At 42.1% G+C, this 22,141-nt stretch overlaps 1 protein-coding gene across 1 annotated transcript in view; it reads left to right on the forward strand.

Annotated features, from left to right (window-relative positions):
- pkp4 (plakophilin 4) overlaps nt 1–22,141 on the forward strand; it is a gene marked incomplete at both ends in the record, with an annotated part of 74,956 nt that overhangs the window by 20,126 nt on the left and 32,689 nt on the right. The window contains 4 exons of the mRNA XM_079264022.1: nt 10,305–10,417; nt 12,192–12,226; nt 12,772–12,900; nt 18,316–18,470. Of these exons, the coding sequence (XP_079120148.1) occupies nt 10,305–10,417; nt 12,192–12,226; nt 12,772–12,900; nt 18,316–18,470 (432 nt within the window). The remainder of the gene's footprint in view (nt 1–10,304; nt 10,418–12,191; nt 12,227–12,771; nt 12,901–18,315; nt 18,471–22,141) is intronic.

Here is a 22,141-nt window from a genome sequence, read left to right on the forward strand (position 1 = left end):
CAAACTTCACCCTCACTCACACATCCCATTCCGCATATACACCCCCCCTACACACACACACACACACACACACACACACACACACACCCTCACTCCTCCAACACAGGCACACCCCAATACAACCCACGCGCCAACATACCCCTCCACACACACATCTACTCATCCTCACACATCCCTATCCCCTACCCACCTATATCCCCAACCCTAATCCCCCCCCCAGCCATCCCACCATCCATCTGTAACCCCATACACCCACTCCCACACATCCTCACCTCACCCCTCCATCATGTCCCATGTGAGATACCTCAGAGGGGGCAGAGGACAGGATGGCCCCGATCAGGGCCCCCATAATTACCGCCCACCACTCCCAGCGTCCCCCCCACCACCCCACAGATGCAGCCGACCCAGCACCCCCCCAGGGCCGGCGACAACCCTCCTACAGCCAGGCCAGCCCAGACTTAGGCCTAATGAACGGCACTCTTCCCCCACCCGTACCCCCCCCCCCAGTAAAGCCCCGAGAGCAGGGGCATGAGAAGACCCTATCGTCCCTGCCTCCCCCCCGCTTATGACTGATTGTGAAGTATGTATTAGTTGCAATTAAAACTGAGGGAAGTGCCACGCGGTGTTGGGAGAGGGACCACCTAAGCAGCCCCGCCCACCATACACCGCATGCTCTTCCCCCTAATCATGTGAGTCGTCAGTGTTTTGGTGTTTGGTGTCTAAGTGTAATTAAAACTGGGAGGTGAGCCGAGGCTGGGTGCAGCGATCAAGACCACCTTGATGGCCTTTCTCACCACCCAGCGCCACGTGCACACCTCCCAATACCCTGCCTGTGTGTGATGGGGAGCGGGGAGGAAGAGGGGTTGAGGGATTTAAGTCTGGAGGAAAGTGAGCTTTCCTCCAGAAGGTGAGCCGCCCGCAGCACTGGGCATGCCCCCTACTCCCAGGGCCCCCCAAGGACCAGGACAAGCCGGGGACAGCCATCCCCGTAACCAGAGCCTTCGGCGACTCTAACCAGAGAGTCATCACCAACACAAGAGGGGACCAACCCACCACATGCAGAAGGGGGGCACGAGGACAAAGAGGAGGCGGGGCGGCAGAAGGGGAATCCCAGACCGATTGTCCACCGCCCCCTCACTCACAGAGGACACCCCCACCTGGGGACATGAAGTCCCCCCTTGTCCACACATTGGCACTTCACACTGTCTCAGCACACACCTACAGCCACACACACACACACACTTCCAGACACATTCAGGTCCACCCAGCCACCCGTTCAGCCCACCCTTAAAACCATCCTCCTGACCCCCACGTCACATCCAAATCTCCCCCACTCCCATCCATCATATCTACACTTATCCACCAACCTACCACACACATGCACCACCCACTCCCCCATACATACACCCCTGCCCCCCCCCCCCCCACACACACACAGACAGCACGCCCCCCCTCCCCCCTCCTCCCCCCCCACACACACACCCGTATACATGCACCACCGCCACTCCCCACATACACGCATCACCCCACTCCCCTACACACACGGCACTACCCCCCCCCACAGACACCACGACACCCCCCCCACACACGCATCATCACACTTCCCCACCCACACACATCCACATACCTATGTACCGCCACCAGTCCTCAATGCACACCCCCTACACACATCCCTCCATACACACTCACATCCCATCCACACTATCAAACACCCCCCACTCAACAAGTCCCAGGGTCGCAACCAGGCACCAGAGCACGTACCTGCCCGCCGCCGCAGCGGCAGGTCCAGGTCAGCCCAGCCCCCCCCCCCGGCACAAGCCGACCCCCCACCCCCAAGAGACAGGGGACAACCCCGGGCACCGGAGCCCGGGACCCCGCCCAGCCCACCCCACGGCGGCACAGGCGCCCGTTACGGAGTCACGCCCGCCAACCCATCCCCCGCCAGCGACCTCGCCCCGCCGCTGCGCGGCAACTCCAGCCGCTGGCCCATCCAGGTCCACCGTAGGGCTAGAAACCTAGCCACTCCAGCAATGGAGCAGTCAAAATCCCCCCCCCCCAGGAGCCCACCACAGACCCACAGCCCCCAGAGAACCCCAACCGGCCACCAACCCCGAGCGCAATAAGGTCACATTCTCCCCCCATACTAAGTGATGGAGCTGATCACAGGGGACCAGAGGGAATAAAGTTCAGCTGACTGATCTCTTGAGGAGGCAGACATCATCTCGACACTGATGTGATCTAATAAGAGATTTCTGAACTGCTGGATACACAGACTTTGTTTGCTTTTCCAGTTTAGAAGGATAGTTTTCTTTGCGATACATAAACTGGTGAGGATTAAGTTTGCAGAATTAAATTCTATGTTAATTTCACCCAAGTAACCCAGTAGGCCCAGTTTAGGGTTTGTAGGGATGTTACATTTGAAGCAATTTGACAGATCTTTACATACCTGAAACCAGAATTCCTGGACAGGTGGGCAAGACCACAAAGCATGGTAGTAGCTGTCAGTCGTGTTGCCAGTGCAGTGTGGACAGATGTTTGATTGTGACAGACCCATCCTGAACATCCTGTGTCCTGTATAATGAGTTCTATGCAGAATTTTAAATTGTATTAGTTGCATGTTTGAATTCTTAGTCATTGTAAATGTATTTGAACAGATTTGTGACCATTCATTTTGGTCAAAGTTACTGGATAAGTCTGCTTCCCATTTAGAAGTTGGGAGACATATGGAATCATCTAGCTTTGATAGTAATCTATATATTTTGGATAACAGTTTCGGGGCATTGAGATTTAAGAATTCTGCAGCCCTGATAGGTAGCTGCAAGTTTAATTGATCAGGGGTGTATTTCTTACCTATAATAGATTTAAGTTGGTGGTATTCTAAGAATTTTGTGCTGCTGATTTCATATCGTGAAGTAATTGTATCAAAAGGGAGAAAGTTCCCATTTTCTATTAAATGTTCTAACTGTTTTATTCCTTTATTCTTCCACTGAGGGAAGTTTATCATTTTCCGGTTTTGCTGGATGTCGGGATTGTTCCAAATAGGTGTAAGTTTGCATGGAATAAGCAAGGATTTGGTTAGTTTAAGAAATTCCCACCAGGCCATTAGTGAGGAGCTGATATTAATGCTTTTAAAGCATTTTTGGCGTTTGACAGCTGTGCTGATAAATGGCAGGTCTGAAATTGCCATATCCTCACACATAGCTTCTTCTATATTAAGCCATGGTTCATCTAGATAGCTAGGTTTAAGCCATTTAGAGATGTATTGTAGTCTATTGCTTATAAAGTAATTTTGGAAATTAGGCAAGTCTAAGCCACCGCTATCTTTAGTCTTCTGGAGTGTTTTTAGACTAATCCGTGGTGGTTTGTCTTTCCAGAGAAATCTAGTAACATTAGAGTCCAGCGATTTAAACCAGGTGGAGGGAGGTTTAATGGGGATCATTGAAAACAGATAATTGATTTTAGGTAGAATCATCATTTTTATAGTTGCAACTCTTCCCATTAGTGATATGGGTAAAGATTTCCACCGTGTGAGATCGTCCTCAACTGTTTTTAGTAGAGGGACATAATTTAGCTTTATAAGGTCTGACAGTCTGGGTGAGATGTTTATTCCCAAGTATCTAATATCTCCTGACTGTAAAGCAGTGTCAGGAGTATTATGGAAGGAACAGTTGATGGGTAGAACGGTGGTTTTAGACCAATTAATGGAATATTCAGAAATTGATGAGAATTTATTGATGAGTGCGATTGTCTGAGAGATGGATGATTGTGAATTTTGAAGGAAAAGTAATACATCATCAGCATAAAGACTGGTCTTATGCTCCATATTTCTACAGTTAATGCCTTTAATGTCTTTGTTTTGTCTAATGCTAGCTGCTAAGGGTTCAATAAAGATTGCAAAAAGTGAGGGGGAGAGTGGACAGCCTTGTCTGGTGCCTCTCTGCAATCTGAAGCTGTGAGAAGTTTGATCATTTGTCCTGACGCATGCATTTGGATTGCTATACAGTATCTTTATCCAGTCGATAAACGATGAGCCAAACCCGAATTTTCTTAATGTTGCAAATAAGAATTTCCAGTTCACCCTGTCAAATGCTTTTTCAGCATCTAGAGAGATTATTGTAGTTTCCAGGTTATGTATGGTGGCATAATCAATTAGATTTATTAGTCTGCGCGTATTAGTGGTGGAATGTCGTCCCTTGATAAATCCTGTTTGATCAGGATGTATGATAAGTGGAGTTATTTTTTCTAGTCTTGTAGCAAGCACTTTACTGATTATTTTAAGATCTACGTTCATTAGTGATATTGGACGATAACTAGATGGGAGTTTGGGGTCTTTTCCTGGTTTTAGTATTACTGTAATACTAGCCAAATTCATGTTTTGAGATATTCGACCTTTTTCCTTAATTTCTGAAGCCATTTTATAAAAAGTGGGTGCTAGTATAGACCAAAATTCTTTATAATATTCAACTGGAAAACCGTCTGGTCCTGGAGCTTTATTGCTGGGCATGTGTTTTAAAGCTTCATGTAGTTCCCCTACTGAAATGGGTGCGTCCAAAACCATTTCCTGATCCTGTTGTAACTTTGGAAGATTGAGGTAGCTGAGAAATTCCTCAATGCTGTTGTCTGATGGATCTGTTTCTGAGGAATATAATGTTTTATAGAAATCCCTAAATGTGTCATTTATTCCATCAAGATCATGGAGGATATTTCCTCTTGAATCTTTAACAGAGGAGATGGTTGTTTTCTCCTTGTTTGCTTTTAATTGATTTGCGAGAAATCTTCCAGATTTGTTGCTATGTTCAAAATTCTCTAAGCGAAGTCTTTGTAGCAAAAACTGGGTTTTTTGGTTAATTATTTCATTCAGCTCTAGTTTAGCCTTTCTTATGTGATTCAGCACTTGCTCTTCTGGAGAAGCCTTGTAGGCATCTTCTAGTGATTTTATTTTAAGCTCTAGTTCAGATATTTTTGAACTCTCCTTCTTTTTCTTATGTGATGAAAATGAAATTATTTTCCCTCTCATTACTGCTTTTCCTGCCTCCCAAAGAACACAAGCTGATGTTCCTGGTATGTCATTGTTTTCTATATACAAAGACCACTCCCGTTTGAAGTAACTGATAAAATCAGGATCTTTAAGTAATGATGTATTAAGTCTCCATTTGCTATAAGATGGTTTAGTTTTCTTATTCATTAGGGTAAATGATACTGGTGCGTGATCACTGATAGTGATGGAATGGATTTTAGTTTCTGAGATACTGTTCATCATAGAGCTGTTAGTGAGGAAGTAGTCTATTCTGGAGTATGAGTGGTGGACAGATGAAAAGTAAGTGTACTCTCTAGCAGTGAGGTGTTGTGAGCGCCAGACATCACAAAGACCAAAATCCTCCATATATTGTTTAACAACTCTTGCTGACTGCCAGACCCTGTGTTTCCCTGCTCTGCCCCCCTTGTCCATCCCAGAGTTTAAGGTCATGTTGAGGTCGCCCCCAATGATAAGTGTATTATCAAGGTGATCATATAGTAAGGAGAAGAAGGAATGAAAAAAGGAGGGGTCATCAGTGTTTGGGCCATAAATATTTGCAATGCATAACTTCATGTTTAGGATAGATAATGTCATTATTATGAATCTTCCACCTGGGTCTAAAATTATATTATTAGCAGTAAAATGAATTTTCCTGTTTATCAGAATGGCTACTCCTCTTTGTCTTGAGTTGAAGCAGGCCGAGTACACGTGAGGGAACTGTGCTGTAGAGAGTACGTTAGCTGTTGTTTTTAATAAATGAGTCTCCTGTAGCAGGACAATGTCTGCCTGTAGATCATTCAATCTGCTAAACACCTTCAACCTCTTCTCCCTGGAACCAGCTCCCCGTATATTCCACGTAACAAACCTCAAGGTGGTCATGCTCAAGCTACTGAAGTGTTTCTATAAAAGTATGTGTGTGTTAGTGTGTGTGCAAGCCCACATTAATGCATGCATGCTGCGTGTAGATTGTGTGCGTATATAAATTCATCTGTGTGTACAATGTTCCTATATGTCTGTCCACATGCTTAGAGTGTGTGTGAGAGTTGGGGGTGAGTGTTGATGTGATTAAACGTGCTCTGTGTTGTAGGTGTGTTATGTGCATGACATTTAGTGTCTGTGTCATGTGGATGTACGTGCGTACCCTACCTATTATTGTTGGTATGGCATAATAGAATGAAAGAGCAGCTAGAAAGGAAAGGAGTGAGAAAAGCAAACAACTACAACTACACATAAAAAGAAATAGCACAAACAAAAGAGCAAAAACAAAAGCCCTAAAGGGGGGGGGGGGGGGGGGGGGGGGGGGGGGGGGGGAGGAAAAAAAAGGCCAAAAAACAAAAACAGAACAAAACGAAAGCAACAACAACAGCAAATTTACAAAGACTGGCAGTAAATGTACAGTTCTGAATTACCATAATTAATGTGCTTATAGCAGATTAACATGTAAATTTAACAATAATTAGCTGTATGAGTGATAGATATTACCTGAGGTTAGTAGAGCCAGGGGGTGGTATTTTTGTCACGGTAAAGCTGTCCATTGACGAACAATTTGTCCACCGCGATGACTGCACGGGATCCTTCGTCTCTGAGCTTCTTCCGGATGGGAAACAGGACCCTGCGTCTCTCCAGAATCTCTTTGGGAAACTGATTATTTACACTAAAATCGGTCCCGCGGAGTTCCGGACCTCGATCCCTCACCTGCTCTTTCTGCTTGTAGCTCACGAACTTGGCTACAATCGGTCTGGGTCTGCGGCTGTCCGGTCTTTTCCCACCTAAGCGATGAACTCGGTGAAATGAGATGTTCCTCACCGCGTCTTCGGGTAGCTTCAGCTTGGTTTGGATAAAGGATCTGATTGTTTGCTCTGGATCCTCTTCTTGTTGCTCCGGGATTCCTGCGAAGACCAGGTTGTCCCTCATGCTGCGCGCCTGGAGATCGATCACAGTTTCCTTTATATTTTTATTTTCCTCTGTGAGTCGAGTCATTCCCTCGTTGAGAGAAGTCACCGTCTCCCTGAGGCTGGCGTTCTCTGCGGCCAGAGACTCCACCTGCTTTTGGCTGAATTCCAGCGACTCCCGCAGCGACTGAAACTCCCGGTGGAGAACTTCCAACAGGCCCAGACGAGCGTCGAAGCTGGCGAGATTTTTGTCAATGGACATCAGGATGTCCGAGGTGTCGTCCCCGTTAGAGGACGTCGCTCCGGGTGAGTCTTCTTTCCGGCTTCTCTTGGAGGTTGAAGCGGATCTGGGCGCAGACGGAGTCGGTGTTTGGCTTGGCTTGCCCATGACGATGCGGATGAAACACTCGTCAATAAACTCCGACAAGCTGGTGAGATCCTCCTCGCTTTGCTCCAGAGTTTACCTTGAATAAGACTTTTTAATTATTTTCTTCCAGAAACAGTTTTAAGATTATATTGGCAAGAATATGATGTAGAATGAATATTTGTTTTCACGCGCCTTGACTAAATCTGCCGTCTCGCAAAATTTACGTCACTGTCACATCACTTACCTGCGCCTCTCTCACTTACCCGCGCCTCCCACTCACTCCTGACAAGTTACTTTACTCATTCCTACACGCGACACACTGAAAGTAAAGTGAAGGTTCAGACTTTCAAACACTCTGAACACTTGTGCTGTGAGCGACCAACACAACCACACTGGCTAACTGATGACAAGTACTGGTTGAAGAATGGCTCTAAAAGCAGCGTGTAACCAAGCCGGTTCTTCTACACGCTACTCACGTTTGCTAGATAAGTAGTGTTAAAATACCAACACGACCTTCTTCTTCAGAGCTCAGTCATCCAATCCAACAACCAAGAATCATATAAGATGTTTGACGTTGAAAAAGACTTTTTTCAGTTCAGGACATCTACTCACATCTAGTATTTTAATTGTTTTGCTGGAGAATCTTCCCAATGTTGCCCATAGAATTAATTTATTTTCTATTTCATATATTCCCTCTGGTACGTACGAGGCGTCGCAGTGTCTCAGGAGGGGATCTTCAACCAACACAGCACCTTTCATCTCCATGTTTTTAATGATTCTCGCTGCTGTTCCACTCTGGCTCCTTGGTGATGCAGGAGACTTTCATTTGGAGAACTTCTGCACGAAGCAGCATTAAGTCTCTTTGCATAACAGATGCAAGAATAAAACACAAGTCTTTATGGCTCCTTTCTGGATGGTTTACCAAAACGGCAAAAAAAAATCAATAAAGTTACATAGAACTGAGGAAACACACCACTCAAATCTGATCTAACGTCTAAAGTTGTACTAAAAAAGTTCAACGCTTTGGCTTTTTTCCTCTTTAACATAGATCTTAGCTCCTGTTTGATCCCTCCTCATCCTCTCTGTCAGCATATTGTTGTACGTTTTGCTGCCCTGATGGTTTCAAAATCTTCTCTTCTGAGGTTTGAGCTGGATCATGCTTCTCCATATCTCTGTTGATTGCTTCCTTTCTTCTTTTTTTCCCCGTTCTTATGTTTGAGTGTTAATTTTTTTGATTGACAGATAAAATCTTTGCAATTTGACCCATACTGAGTGAGAACGCTGTGAATGGCCCCCATTAAACAGTTGCAATGAGGCGGCAGAAGTCAAAGGGATTGTTTTATGTAACAGTCTGGCTCAGCTATTACAACTGATGTGAAAAGAAAGTCACCTGCAGAGACTGACTTATGATGTTATGTTTGAAAATGACTGACTAGACAAAACAGAGGAAATAGCTACAGCTAGAAGTAAAATGACTTCCACACTCTGGAGCAGGTCTCATAAATTTCTGAACAGTATCTTCATAAAAAGTTGCCTTTGGGTTGGATTTATTCACCAGTATGGCTGCCGGTACTTATTCTGGTCATTATGTTCACGACAAACACGGTGTATGGACCGGAGTCTATTTGTAACACAGCTGGGTACAATTCCCATATCTCCCAGTCCTCCAAAAGTTTCACAGAGTGTCTCAGCATATTTCTGTCATAGTTTGAAACACATAAACCTCGAACTTTTGAGACAGCAACACCACTCTAACATTAGTCCACTCCACCACTGACAGCTGCCTCTGCTCTCACTCAGACAGACTGTTGTCTCCCTGCAACTGCTCATGTCTCATGAGACTAAAGTGAAAAGTCTCCTACAGAAAAACATCAGCAGATATTCTTACCATTATGATACCATAACAATATGACAGCAGGAAACTGTGGCACAAAATGAGGAAAGTGCTTGGAAGCGCTAATCTTGAGCAAGTTCAGGGAGCTGAAATGCTGATTAACAAAGCGGAGTCCTCTTCTTTTTTTTAAGTCTTCCTTTATTCTTTTATAAACTTTTATCGATGCCACTTTAATAGGTACACCTTGCTAGTACAGGGTTGATCCTGTTTTACCTTGAAAACTGCTTTAATTCCTCCTAGCATATCATCTCCAACTAGAGCTGTCTAATATTATCGCCATACCGATATAATCGCCATACCGATATAATCGCCATACCGATAATATTGCCATACTGATATTATTGCCATACCGATATAATCGCCATACCGATAATATTGCCATACTGATATTATCGCCCGATATCAACATTAAAATGTAATTCCAGAAATTAGCTGTATAGTTTAATTCCATTTTTATGACGCAACATTTACACAACAATCACATATTATGTAGGAAACTCTTCAGCTAAGTCTCTGATAACTCATCATGACAAAACATGAGAGATGTCATGTAAATTTTTTCAAATATTTTTGTTTGTTTGGCACAACTTACTCCAAAAATATTGGTATCTAACATCCATATCTCCCACAAGTCTTCCCATTCTCCTCTGACCTGACATCAATAGAGTACCATTTTTTCCCAGTTTTTTCAGTTCTATTTATTTTTATAAATGGAATAAGTGAAATGAAAATGAGCGTTAATTTCTGGTAGTGATTAGTTTTTTTAATGACCCAGCTGCGAGAAGTCACTAAAAAATCCCTCAGCTTTGTACAGTAGTTAATGTTGTATCCAGAATGATCAAAGTATCAGGAGGTCACATCTAATGCGCCATTCTTAGACCACTGTTGTATTGAAATGTTTATTTCTATCACATTAATAAGCCCAAACACTATAAAACACAGCCCTGGACTTTCTAACAGACTCTCAGCGAGCCCATAGACAGTCATAAATCAAACAAGTCATGCAGATTGAACATGAAATGGGTTTTACTTTTAATTTTAACTGGCATCAAATGCGTCTTAAAGAATAAGCTTAAAGTGCTGCATCATGGTGGATGTTGGGTCGTAATCGCTGCTCTTAATGTTTTGCCACAGGAACTCCAGTTTGAGCGTCTGACTCGGGAGCTGGAGGAGGAGCGGCAGATCGTGGCAAGCCAGCTGGAGAGGTGCATGCTGGAGGCCGAGTCACCAGCGGGAGAAAGTAGCAGGTACATGGTGTTATGGTGTACTTTGTGTTTTATGTTTCACTTTAATTTATGTTTAACAATTGATTTTATCAGATAGATTTACCTGCAATGTTGCTCTAAACTGTTGATGTAAATACAGCAATTTTTTTTTTTTAATGATTTCAGACTTCTTAGCCAAAGAACTTAAGTTTCTGTTTAGGCTCTTTAAAACCTATGTGCTTAGTGTGGCACATGCAAATGAAGGGTTGTTAGATAAAATCATAAATGAGCACCTATAAAGGGTTTTAAAGGAAGTCATGAACACATTTTTGAAAAGTTTGTAGGAGGTTGCCATTCCAGCGACAAAAATAACAAGTGTTGCTAGAATAATTCCCTTTTTTCTACTTCAGTCAGAAAAGAAGGATAAAACACTACATTTTAGGTGACAGAATTAACACTGTTTTCAGGATACATGTTTGAAATCAAGACGTGAACCAGCAGAAAGTGTCATGGGAAGCAAAAACATCAAAATTCCATCATTATGCTACTGGAGCCCCCCATAGCTCAATACTGGGACCCCTTCTCTTTGCATTATTAGCCACCTCGATGAGATCAATCATTGGCTTCTTGGACTGTTTCAATGCAAATTATTCATAAAGGATTTCATAAAGGCTCTTTAATATAGTTATATAGATAACAAACTAACAAATTAGCAAAGAAGTATAAAGAAGCCATTATTATTTAATGGCCACACAGACTTCTGCTGTCTACTGCTCGAATTTTATTGTCTGTTTCTGAGAATGTACATTATCATGATCTCCCCCATCACCACCATGTTTGCTATTGTCTGAAATGCCGTCTAGTGAATGTATTGCCATGCCAACGTAAAGCACACATAGAGTTATGTGAAGTCATAATGTCAACATGAACATTGCCTCTATTTCACCATCAAAAGTTGAAAGAAACTTGGATGCTATAAGTCATGACCAGTTTGTCCTTTTTTAAAATGTTGAATCTATTTTTCTGTCATGAGACTTTTCACTTTATAACGTGAGATAAATCAGTCTGCATCCAACTGAGGATGCCACCCAGCTCCTGGGACACACCACTCTTGTAATGCACCTCTGAGCATGCAAGGTGAAATGACTACAGACTGCCCTGAGCACAAATTTCAGCTTCAGATTCAGCAAATAAATTTGCAGATAAAGCATTTCAAATGTTCATAAATTTCTCCTGACTCGTTCTTTTTATTTGAACTAAAATTAATTTTATTAGACCAGCTGCACATTGAATTGATCTTTTTATGGTATTATAACCATATTATAACTGTTCAGTTTCAAGCCTCTGATGATTCTAAATCTGTCAGGATGTTTTAAGTCTTGAGATTCATCTACAAATAGTTTTGTATTAGATATAATAGCCTTAATATAACTATACCTTTTGTAATAATCTAGAAGATCATTTTTTTTATCCCCCCCTGATAAAAAGTAGTTTAGCTGTTGTCATCAGAAGAATTCATTTGTTTCCATATAAACCAGTGCGTGGGTATGTAACATGTTACATTACCAGCCAGAATTGAATGAACTGTTGTGTTTTATTAATATAAAAAGTAAATTAATTCACTCTGTGCTGTCAGAAGCTTCCGCTTCCTCATATATTGAATACATTTTTGAGGGAAATGTCTTCTTTTTTTTAATATATATTTTAAAACACTGTCCTCCTTCCTCTCTGCTGGACTGTAATGTATTTGACTTTGATTTGATTTACTCTCTGTTCTCTTGTCTCCTCCATTTCCTCCTCTTCTCTGCTGCTGAAGCTCATCTGAGAAGTCATTTGCATGGAGATCTGCAGGTATGCTTTTGTTTCTTTTTGCTGTGATGTTGCATGTGGATTTAAACCGTATGAAAGCAAATATCTTCAGTGATGCTTGGTGAAGGATCTGAATGTTGCCTCTGTTTTTTTTAAAAAATTTTTATTATGACTGTAGCTTTAAAAATCCATACGAATTTGCCACAAAGGAACATTTGTTTTTCCACCTGAGAAAGCCATTATAACCCCCAGAGGGCTGAGAATTGCCGGCTTGCAGCCACAGCCGGTCAAGCAAAACAAAACAATGTTTCCGCCACTAAATATAGGCTTTGATTTGGATCCATTAACTCTTCTGTCCCTGATGCCATCCCCTCAGATTTAAGGCCCATTCCTCACTGTCAACTCTCAAGAAAAACAAAAGCGTTGTTGAAAATAAAAGAGGTTTTCCCTGCAAAAATGATGATTTTGATTTGGCTTCCATGCAAACTTCTCTTTTTTGTGTGTGTGTTTCAGGAAATGTGTGACTTTACCCAAAAAACAGTGTTTGATTAATTATTAGCATGGATTTGCTGCTTGTTGTGTTACAGGAGAGTCCCAAGGTGGAGCCTTGGAGGCATCTGGATGTCCTGGCCGTCACCTGGAGGCAGAGGAAGGACTCTACCTGCCTGACGCAGACCGCGCTTCCCTGCATGACAGTGAGGGTCTGTTACTTTTACACAGCATGTGGCTTCAAGGAATTCAGTGGGAAGCTTTCCAAAAAGCTTTGGCATTGTTGTGAAGTAAACATTTTCTCATGTGAATTCAAAAAGGCAGTTTTTTTTGGCAGTATTGGATGCAGCTCTGAGGGTTTACTTGTCATGTCTTCTTTCAGTCCAGTAAACATGAAACATGGTACACAAACATACTGTATATCACAGATTTCAGCCTTTAGAGTCTGAAGCACCTGAAAAGAGTTTGTTTTTTTTTTCAAAAAAATCACAGCAAAACTTTGTAAAAAGACAGAATTAGCTTAAATGTTGGAATAGTGACTTTGTGCAGACCTCTCCTCATCCTTCTCTGCTGTGCTTCAGTCAATGCTGCAAAAGCCCCTCCCTGTTAAAGATGACTGATGGTCTCCAAATGCAGTAATTAAACCCATTTAGACATGCTGCCTGGATCAGATTGGTTAATAACAAAAGATCTCATGTGCTTTTATTTGGACTAATGTGTTTACATTATGGAAGCAGATGTGCTCGCATGTTTTCTTAACACTGTATTCTTGTGATAACAGGATAATTTCTTGTTTTTCTTGAGATAACCTTTTGGGTTATGTGTATTGTAGGGTTGTGAGGGGGAGATGTTCTGAGTCCATCACAGAACCAACACAGAGAAACAAACATTCAGTCACTCACATTCACGCCTAGTGAGAATTTAGACACTCAAATCAGGATGTCTTTGTACTGTGGGAGGAAGCTGGGAAAAAAACCCACATGTACATGTGTGACCAGACTGGATCTCACTACTTTAGCAGCTAAAATTCCCAGTTTAAAAGGTGGGCCGAGCAGAGAGCATCAGCATCATGAATCGAGGCCAGTAAATTCAACCAGATTTATTTTTACACACGTTAGCTTGATAAAACACCTAAAAGTCAATAGAAGATTGAATGGCGTGTCCATAAAATCCCCAGAAAACAGCTAAAAGGCTAAAACAGTCTTCAGTGTCTCTCCACTCGCTGAGCAGCTTCTTTGTCACCGCCGACCAGGCCAGCCGCCGTGAGGAAACCCTTGTCCTGCACGTAAAAAGGCAGCGACAGTATTCTGACTCCACCTGGCGATATAATGTAACGGTAGATCAACTGTACTCACATAGCTGGGCAGGGTCTATCTCGCCCGTCTGTGGCGTGGCGCGTTTTGCCTCGTTGCGGCTGGAATTGTCTTCCTAGCTACACTGCTGAATCACCTTGTTCCACCCTGCCAGATCACCTTGCTCCAATAACGCCGCCAGGTTTTTTAATTCGGAATTTATAATTCGGAATTAAATAATTCGGAAATAACGCTACGAGTTTACATGACAATAATAATTCCGAATGGACATGAAATACATCCTCCCTTAATTCCTCTGTAGAGAGGCGGATTAGGAAGGGTTCTGATTGGACAGATGGCGTATACTGAAAATAAACTAAGTTGGCTCCCTGCTTCTCGTCTTTTCAGTCGTAACTTATAAAAACTACATAATAAGTACCAGTTTCGCCACTATTTTTATTATAAATGTGAAGTAGCAGTTCAACACGAGCATACTACTTCACTTTCTGCAGCAACAGAGAAGGAGAAGAAAGATAGACCAGCGAACATGGGAGGCAAAACAACACACGTCATCGGGATAGAACAAGGTAACGAGCATGCTCAGAACGACCGGAATTAACTTAGAGCGGAATTAAGGTTTACATGTCAGAGGAATTAAATAGTTCGGAATTAAAATGCGAATAAACCAGCCACTTACATCAGAATTAAGTTTAATTCCGAATAGAAATTAGCGTAAGAAATTAAGTGTTTACATGGTCATTTTTCCATCAGTTTAAAGAGGAATTAACTTTTATTTGGAATTAAACAGGAATCAAAACTCCCATGTAAACGTAGCAATTGTTTCAATGTTTACAACCCATAAACATATTTCCTGAAGTTTAGCCCCATTTTCCCACCAACAGCTACAACAACGTCGAATCATTGTGTTGCATCCGTGTTGCAGAAGCTTCTCAGCTATATGTGGTTATTGCAGCAAAATCCTGGTGGACAAGTGAACAAGGAGAACAGCTTTTTAGCACGCCCCATGTCTTTTCCTTTGCCTCTGAAACCTTTCGGTGTCACCGTTACACCGCCACCTGCAGGCCTGGCATATATGCTGCAGCGTTTTCAGCCATTTTACACGTTTCTTGAATTGATTTCTTTCTTTTTAAAAACTAAATGGATTCTGTCTTTTCAATCAATTCTGAATTGATATTTGCATTAGGAATTAAATGGTCATTTTTCATCAGTTTAAAGCGGAATTCATTTTTATAACAACATGGATAAGAGCTTGGCAATTATTTACTTCTTTACTTTTCTTTCTACTTCTTAAGCACGGATTTCTGCTTTTGTGTGACATACATATGTAAAACTTTTTTTTATTTTCTAATACGGACACTGAATGTGGCCATCAGGACAGAAAACTTGTGTCTCATAGCAGAACACGGCTCATATTCTCTGTATCTTTATTGAATCATTTGTGCAGGAAGCTCCCAGGAAGTTAGCTGGCAGGCAGTCATTGCTTGGCATACACACGAGTGAGCACATTCATTGTTATTTCTCTGAAGCATGTATTTGAGGACTGTAACCTCGTGACAGGGTTTTTGGTTTACAAACATGACTGGATATTATGCACATCCAGTCACAAGATTGTAATAATCTCCCTTGATAAAATACATTTTCATTGTAAATTCTTTTTGACTGAATAATGAAATAACCATGAACACTATTTAATAATTCAGTTTTAATATATCAGCACCTCCAAATCTGAGACCATGGTCCTCAGCCGGAATAGGGTGGATTGCCCTCACTGGGTCGGGAGTGAGGTCCTGCCTCAAGTGGAGGAGTTTCAATATCTCGGGGTCTTGTTCACGAGTGAGGGAAAGATGGAGCGCGAGATCGACAGACGGATCGGTGCGGCATCTGCAGTAATGCAGACTCTGCGCCGGTCTGTCGTGGTGAAGAAGGAGCTGAGCCAGAAGGCGAAGCTCTCGATTTACCAGTCGATCTACGTTCCTACCCTCACCTATGGTCATGAGCTGTGGGTCGTGACCGAAAGAACGAGATCTCGTATACAGGCGGCTGAAATCAGTTTCCTCCGCAGGGTGTCCGGGCTCTCCCTTAGAGATCGGGTGAGGAGCTCGGTCATCTGGGAGGGGCTCAGAGTAGAGCCGCTGCTCCTCCGCATCGAGAGGAACCAGTTGAGGTGGCTCTGGCATCTGGTCAGGATGCCTCCTGGACCTCCCTGGTGAGGTGTTCCAGTCACGTCCCCCTGGGAGGAGACCCCGGGGAAGACCCAGGACACGCTGGAGGGAATATATCTCTCGGCTGGCCTGGGAACATGTCTGGATCTCCCCCGTAGAGTTGGCAAATGTGGCTGGGGAGAGGGAAGTCTGGGCTTCCCTGCTTAGGCTGCTGCCCCCGCGACCCGACCCCGGATAAGTGGCAGAAGATGAAGATGAAGTTGAAGAAGTTTTAATATAATTTTTTTTTTTTTTTCCATATAATCATGTCCTGTATGATCCTAAAAGAGATTAAGTCTTATGATACAAATCAGTTTAGCATTTTGAGAAATGATCTGGGTGTTTTAGTTGACTGAGCTTCCTCTGAGACCCATGCGACTCCAGTCCGCCTGCTGTTGGCAAAACGCCGGGGTCCTCTTTGGAATATTAAACAATTCCAACCCATCTTTTTTTTTTTTTTGGTGGCTTAAAAAGTTAATAATCTTTTCATCTCCTTTTTAGAACTTGCTTCTGCTAAATAGATCAGGATGTGGACTGCGTTCAGCTTCAGAGTTGTACATTTTCTCTGTGATAATGTTGTGCAGAAACCTGTCAATTCAGCATGCACTGTCTCCTGATTAATTACTGCTTTTGTCTCCTGACATCACTGTTTTTCAGCTAGATCAAACTCTCTTCAAACTATATTAGACAGCTCAAAAAAAAAAAAAAAAAAAAAAGCAGAATTATCCCATGCACTCGTACCAGAACTTAGGAGCAAGTAGCTGAAGTAAAATACTTAATTTCTTATAATCAGATTGAGATTAGAAGACATTTGTTAAACACCTTTAACACAGAAACAGTCTTAAAAAAAACAACAATAAGAAAAAGCAATTTCATATTTTACAAGGTATCTCTGCACTTTATCTTAATTTGCTCCTTTTTTCAGACATCTGTCAGGTGTTTCTGGGGAAATGAACTGGAAACATGCATCGGCCACTTTATTAGGTCCACTAGTTCAACTGCCTGTTATGACAAATATCTAACCAGTCAATCCCATGGCAGCTCGATGCATTTAGTAATATAGACATGATTTAGTAAAGAGATTCTCAGCATGGATGGGCAGCCAGCAAATCTGTAGCAACAGTGAGATGCTTCATGTCAATATGGAGCAAAGTCTCCAAAGAAAAAGGAGGTCCAACGCGGTACTTGCAAGGTGTCCCTAATAAAGTGGCCAGTGTCAGTGTGTGTTACAAATAATATACAGAAGTTAGACTTTACTCAAATATTAGAAAATAGAGTCTGTTTATTCTGTAATCAGTCCGTAAATATTATGTATTATAAATATTTTTCAAGCAAGTCTTTACAAAAATTATGTAAAAATATCTTCAGTATAAAACTCAAATGAACCATGGTGTGCAAGTTTTTCCTGACAGTTTTTAACTTGCAAAAACATCAGTTTATCATTATTAATATCAGCTTAAGTCATGTAAAACATGAAGTCTCCTTTGTTTCAGCTGGAAAGGGTCTCTAATTATTCTCATCTGGGAGCCCGGCATTACATCTGCAGCCTGTCACTGTCGGACACGAGGCATCTGCACTGGAGCGTTTGACAGTTTGGGTCCATCAGGCTGCCTAGAAGCTCGTGTTAAACTGCAAAATCTGGTTCAGCTGTGAATTTGTCTTTGTGCATGAGACTTTTCTGTTTTATCTCGGGAAAGTAAAATAGCACAACTGTTTTTTAATAAATGCATAAAGCCCAGCCTTTCTTGCAGACCATTTAACCTCCTTTACTTGAGTTTATTCCAATACAAGTAAACATCTACCATCTGAGCAGTAGTTTGAATTGTTAAAACAAATTTGCCTTTGGCTTATTTATATTCCATTCACTTGGAGTGGTGTGAGAGTGTAAAAATATACCCCACATGCTTCCTCCTCTTCATCCTACAGCAGAAAGTAGGCCAGCAGATTGTTCCAGGAGCAGCATAAAAGCTCAACGCAGATACCCACGTGGACGTATTTATATGCATAATGCCATTTAGCAAGTTGAAAGCCATGTGAGATAATATGCAAATAACTAAACTGCTGTGACTGATGCAGTTTGATCACACCACTAAGCTCTAAGGCCTCTTATCTTTCTTTTTTTTTACAGGCTCAGGAGGTCACTCAGCCCAAATGACCTCGTATTCAGACAGCGGTTACCAGGACAGCAGCGTTAGCTACTATAGCAACCAGAACGTGGTGCGTTCAGAGCCCCGAGCTTCGATATCGCGAAGCCCGAGAGCAGAGGGTCAAGCATCAGGGCAGGTAGGCCTGATCTTCTCTGGGTGGCGTCACTCAAACATCCTTTCCCTCTGTTCCCTCTTATGTTGTTTGTTATAAATAAAGTTTCAGAATTCATTCCATTATGAAGAGACAGTTCATACAAGGGCCAATCATGTATGACACAATGGAAGGGGCAAAATTCAACCTAATTCATCCATCCATCCATCCATCCATCCATCCATCTATCCATCAATCCATCCATCCATCCATCCATCCGTCCATCCATCTATCCATCCATCCTTTTTGGACCTTACTTGGGGTCAGGTTACAGGGTCTGCTGCCAAAGCAGGGAAGCCCAGACTTCTCTCTCCCCAGCCATATTTACAAGCTCATCTGGATTGATCTCAAGGTGTTCCCAATCCCAAGCCAGCTGAAAGATGTAATCCTTCTAGTGTGTCCAGGTGGGGTGGGAATACCTCATTGGTGAGGGGTCCAGGAGGCATACAAACCAGATGCCAGAACCACCTCATCTGGTTCTCCTCGGAGCGGCCCTTCTACTCTTAACTCCTCCTGGATCACAGAGCTTCTTACCTATCTCTAAGGAAGAGTTCAGCCAGCCTGTAAAGAAAAATCACTGAGACTGCATGTATGCATGGTGTTATTCTTTCGGTCACTACCCACAGCTCATGACCGTAGGTTAGGTTAGGAACGTAGATCAACCGGGAAATCAAGTTTTACCTTTTGTCTCAACTCCTTCTTCACCACGACACTCCGATGGAGAGTCCTCATCATTGCAGATGCCACACCAGTCCACCTGTCAATCTCACGCTCCACTCTTCAGGTACTTGTTTACAAAACATGGAGATACTTGAACTTCTCCACTTGGAGCAGGACCTCATGCAAAATTCAGTCTGTACCAGCCATTTATGAGGACGTACTGCTAACCATCAGACCAGCAGTAGAAAATGAGAGCTTGATTATTTATTCGACCTACTTGGTAACTCATGCGTCTAATCAAGTGAGCCACAAGATACAGCTACTTTCTCAGCTGCTATTAAACATTTTGATGCTCAGAAGCTCAATGGTTATGATTGAAGAGTCTACAGTTGTTTGCATCTCCAAGATTCAACTAAGGCCTTCAAATCTGGTGTTCAAAATTAATGATAAAGGCACTTATGTATCCAGGGAGGATAAATTGTTTCCAGGTTTTATTCTTCAAGTCAGTTTTATCTGCTACATCTTTCCATTTGATATATTTGTTGCTTTGTAACATTTCACTAATATTCATTCATATCCCAATCGCTTATGGGAAATTTGAGCTAAGCTGGAGCCTATCCCAGCAGTCTTTGGGCAAAAGGCAGGGTACACCCTGGACAGGTCGCCAGTCCATCGCAGGATATTTCACTGATATTTATTTATACACTTCCAATTCAATGGAAAAGTTGGGATGCTTCGCAAACTGTAAACAAAAACAGAATTTGATGATCTGCAAATCTCATAAATTCTTATTCTATCTCCGGTAGAACATAAGCAACATAAAAGACGCTGAAACTGAGGTCATTTATCATTTTATGGAAAATTTGAGCTAATTTTTAATCTGATGGCAGCAACACATCTGTAAAAAGTAGTTTCATGATGATGAGGCATTGTGTAGCATCTTCTCTTGTTTTTATATTTGTCTGTAAACATCTGGAAAGTGAGGAGGCCAGTTGTTGGAGGTGTAGGAGAGAAACGTTCTGTTTTGGTCTGGTGCAGGATTCTAGCTGTTCTACAGTATTGGACTTTGATGTTTGCTTTCATGATGCTCCAGATGTTTTGTACTGGTGAAAGGTCTGGACTGTAGGCAGACCAGTTCTCCTGTGATGGATGCAGGATGTGGTTCAGCATTGTCTTGCTGAAATCTGCAAAGTCTTCCCTGAAGGAGACGTTGATGGAGCTTCACAGACGTGGAAAGCACTGATGCAACCCCACACCATCAGAGATGCAGACTTTTTAACTGTCCACTAAAAACAGGCTGGATGCTCCCTCCCCTTCTTTAGTCTGCAGGTTACAACCTCCGTGGTTTTCCAAGATAATTTCACGTTTTGATTCATCTGACAATACAGTGGTTTTCCACATTTAAAACGAGCTTCAGTCCAGAGAAGATGGTACGTGGAGATGGTCACATATGGCTTTTTCTTCGTGTGATGGAGCTTTAACTTAGTGGATTTTAGGGTGAACTGTGTTCACAGACAGTGATTTCTGGATGTCTTACTGAGTCAATGCAGTGATTTCTAGAAGAGAATTATGCTTGTTTTTTATGCTGAGTGCCTGAAGAACCCAAGATCACAAGCATCCACTTTGGACCTTCAGCATAGTCCCATGCACATGAAATATCCTCGATTCTCTAAATTTATTAATGATATGATACACTGTAGATGGTGAGATCTTCTACAGACAGTTTGTTTCAGATTGATGAACTTTATCTTTACATCCCTCTTTGAAATATTGCTTTTATACAAAGTTATGTCACTAACCTGTTGCCAGAAGACCAATATTTGTCAGATTGTCCCCCAGTTGTTTTAAATTTGTGCAAATTACTTCTCCAGCCTTTTTTCCTTTGCTCCTGGTCGAACTTATTTGTCATGTGTTGCTGCCATCAAATTCAAAATAAGCTCACACAGTGTTTCTCAGTTCAAGTCCTAAAGTACCGCTGCCGTCCACGTCTGAGATTTTCTCTCTATTTCTATCCTATTCATCCAACTCTTTGCAAGCCTGTTAATGAGCCACTCATTTCAGACACGTGTGTTAAAGTGCGGAAACATCTAAAACATGCAGGCAAGTGGGACTGAGAAACAAGAGCTTATATTTTCCATCAAATGGTAAAATGTGTCAGTTTCAACACCTGGTATGTTCAATAAAATAAAGGTTTATGAGATTTGAAAATCATATTTTTATTTTTCATTTACTAGAAATGTCTGATATTATCGGCCTACCGATATTATTAACCAATATCGGCATTTAAATGCAATATAGGAAATTATCGGTATTGGTTTGCACTTTTTTTTAATGTCACAGCTTTTACACATATTAAACTCTTCAGGTGCAGCTCCTCTAACTCAAAATGACAAAAGATAAGACATGTCTTGTATAGCTTTGTTCGGCACAACTCGCTCCAAAAATATTGGTTTCGGTTGATATTTGTATCGGACAAAATTATTATATCGGATATCAGTAAAAATATTGAACATCCCTATTAACAAATTACTTTTATTATGGACTATTTTATTTCTTCCATCTTCCTAACTGGAGTTCAGAGAGTACGTCTGTCCTTGGAAAGCAGGGAAGAAAATAGTTTTAAAGTCCTTGAAATTAATTATTACTCTAATTAACTTTGAGCTGCAGCTTTGGATGAAAAGCCCTCAGGAGAAAACACTCATTTAAGCAGCTACAATATAATGACAACTGGCCAATAACAATATAGCCTGATCAAAAGCTGCTTCACAGCCACTTTATTAAACCACATCGGGGCAAATCATACTCATGTTCCCCCAATTTTAGCAGGCTCTTCCAACTGGCAGCGTCTGAAATACGTAGTTCTTGGCAGTCATCATCCCCGGAGCGGGAGCAGCGATGAGAAGCTCAATAATTACTGTCAAGAACATCAACCACACTCTTTAAATCAAACCACCTTCTAACTTAATGGCTGCAACATATTTTATCATCTTTCACTG

Source organism: Telmatherina bonti (genome assembly GCF_933228915.1).
Source record: "Telmatherina bonti genome assembly, chromosome: 24".
Classification (NCBI taxonomy): domain Eukaryota; kingdom Metazoa; phylum Chordata; class Actinopteri; order Atheriniformes; family Telmatherinidae; genus Telmatherina; species Telmatherina bonti.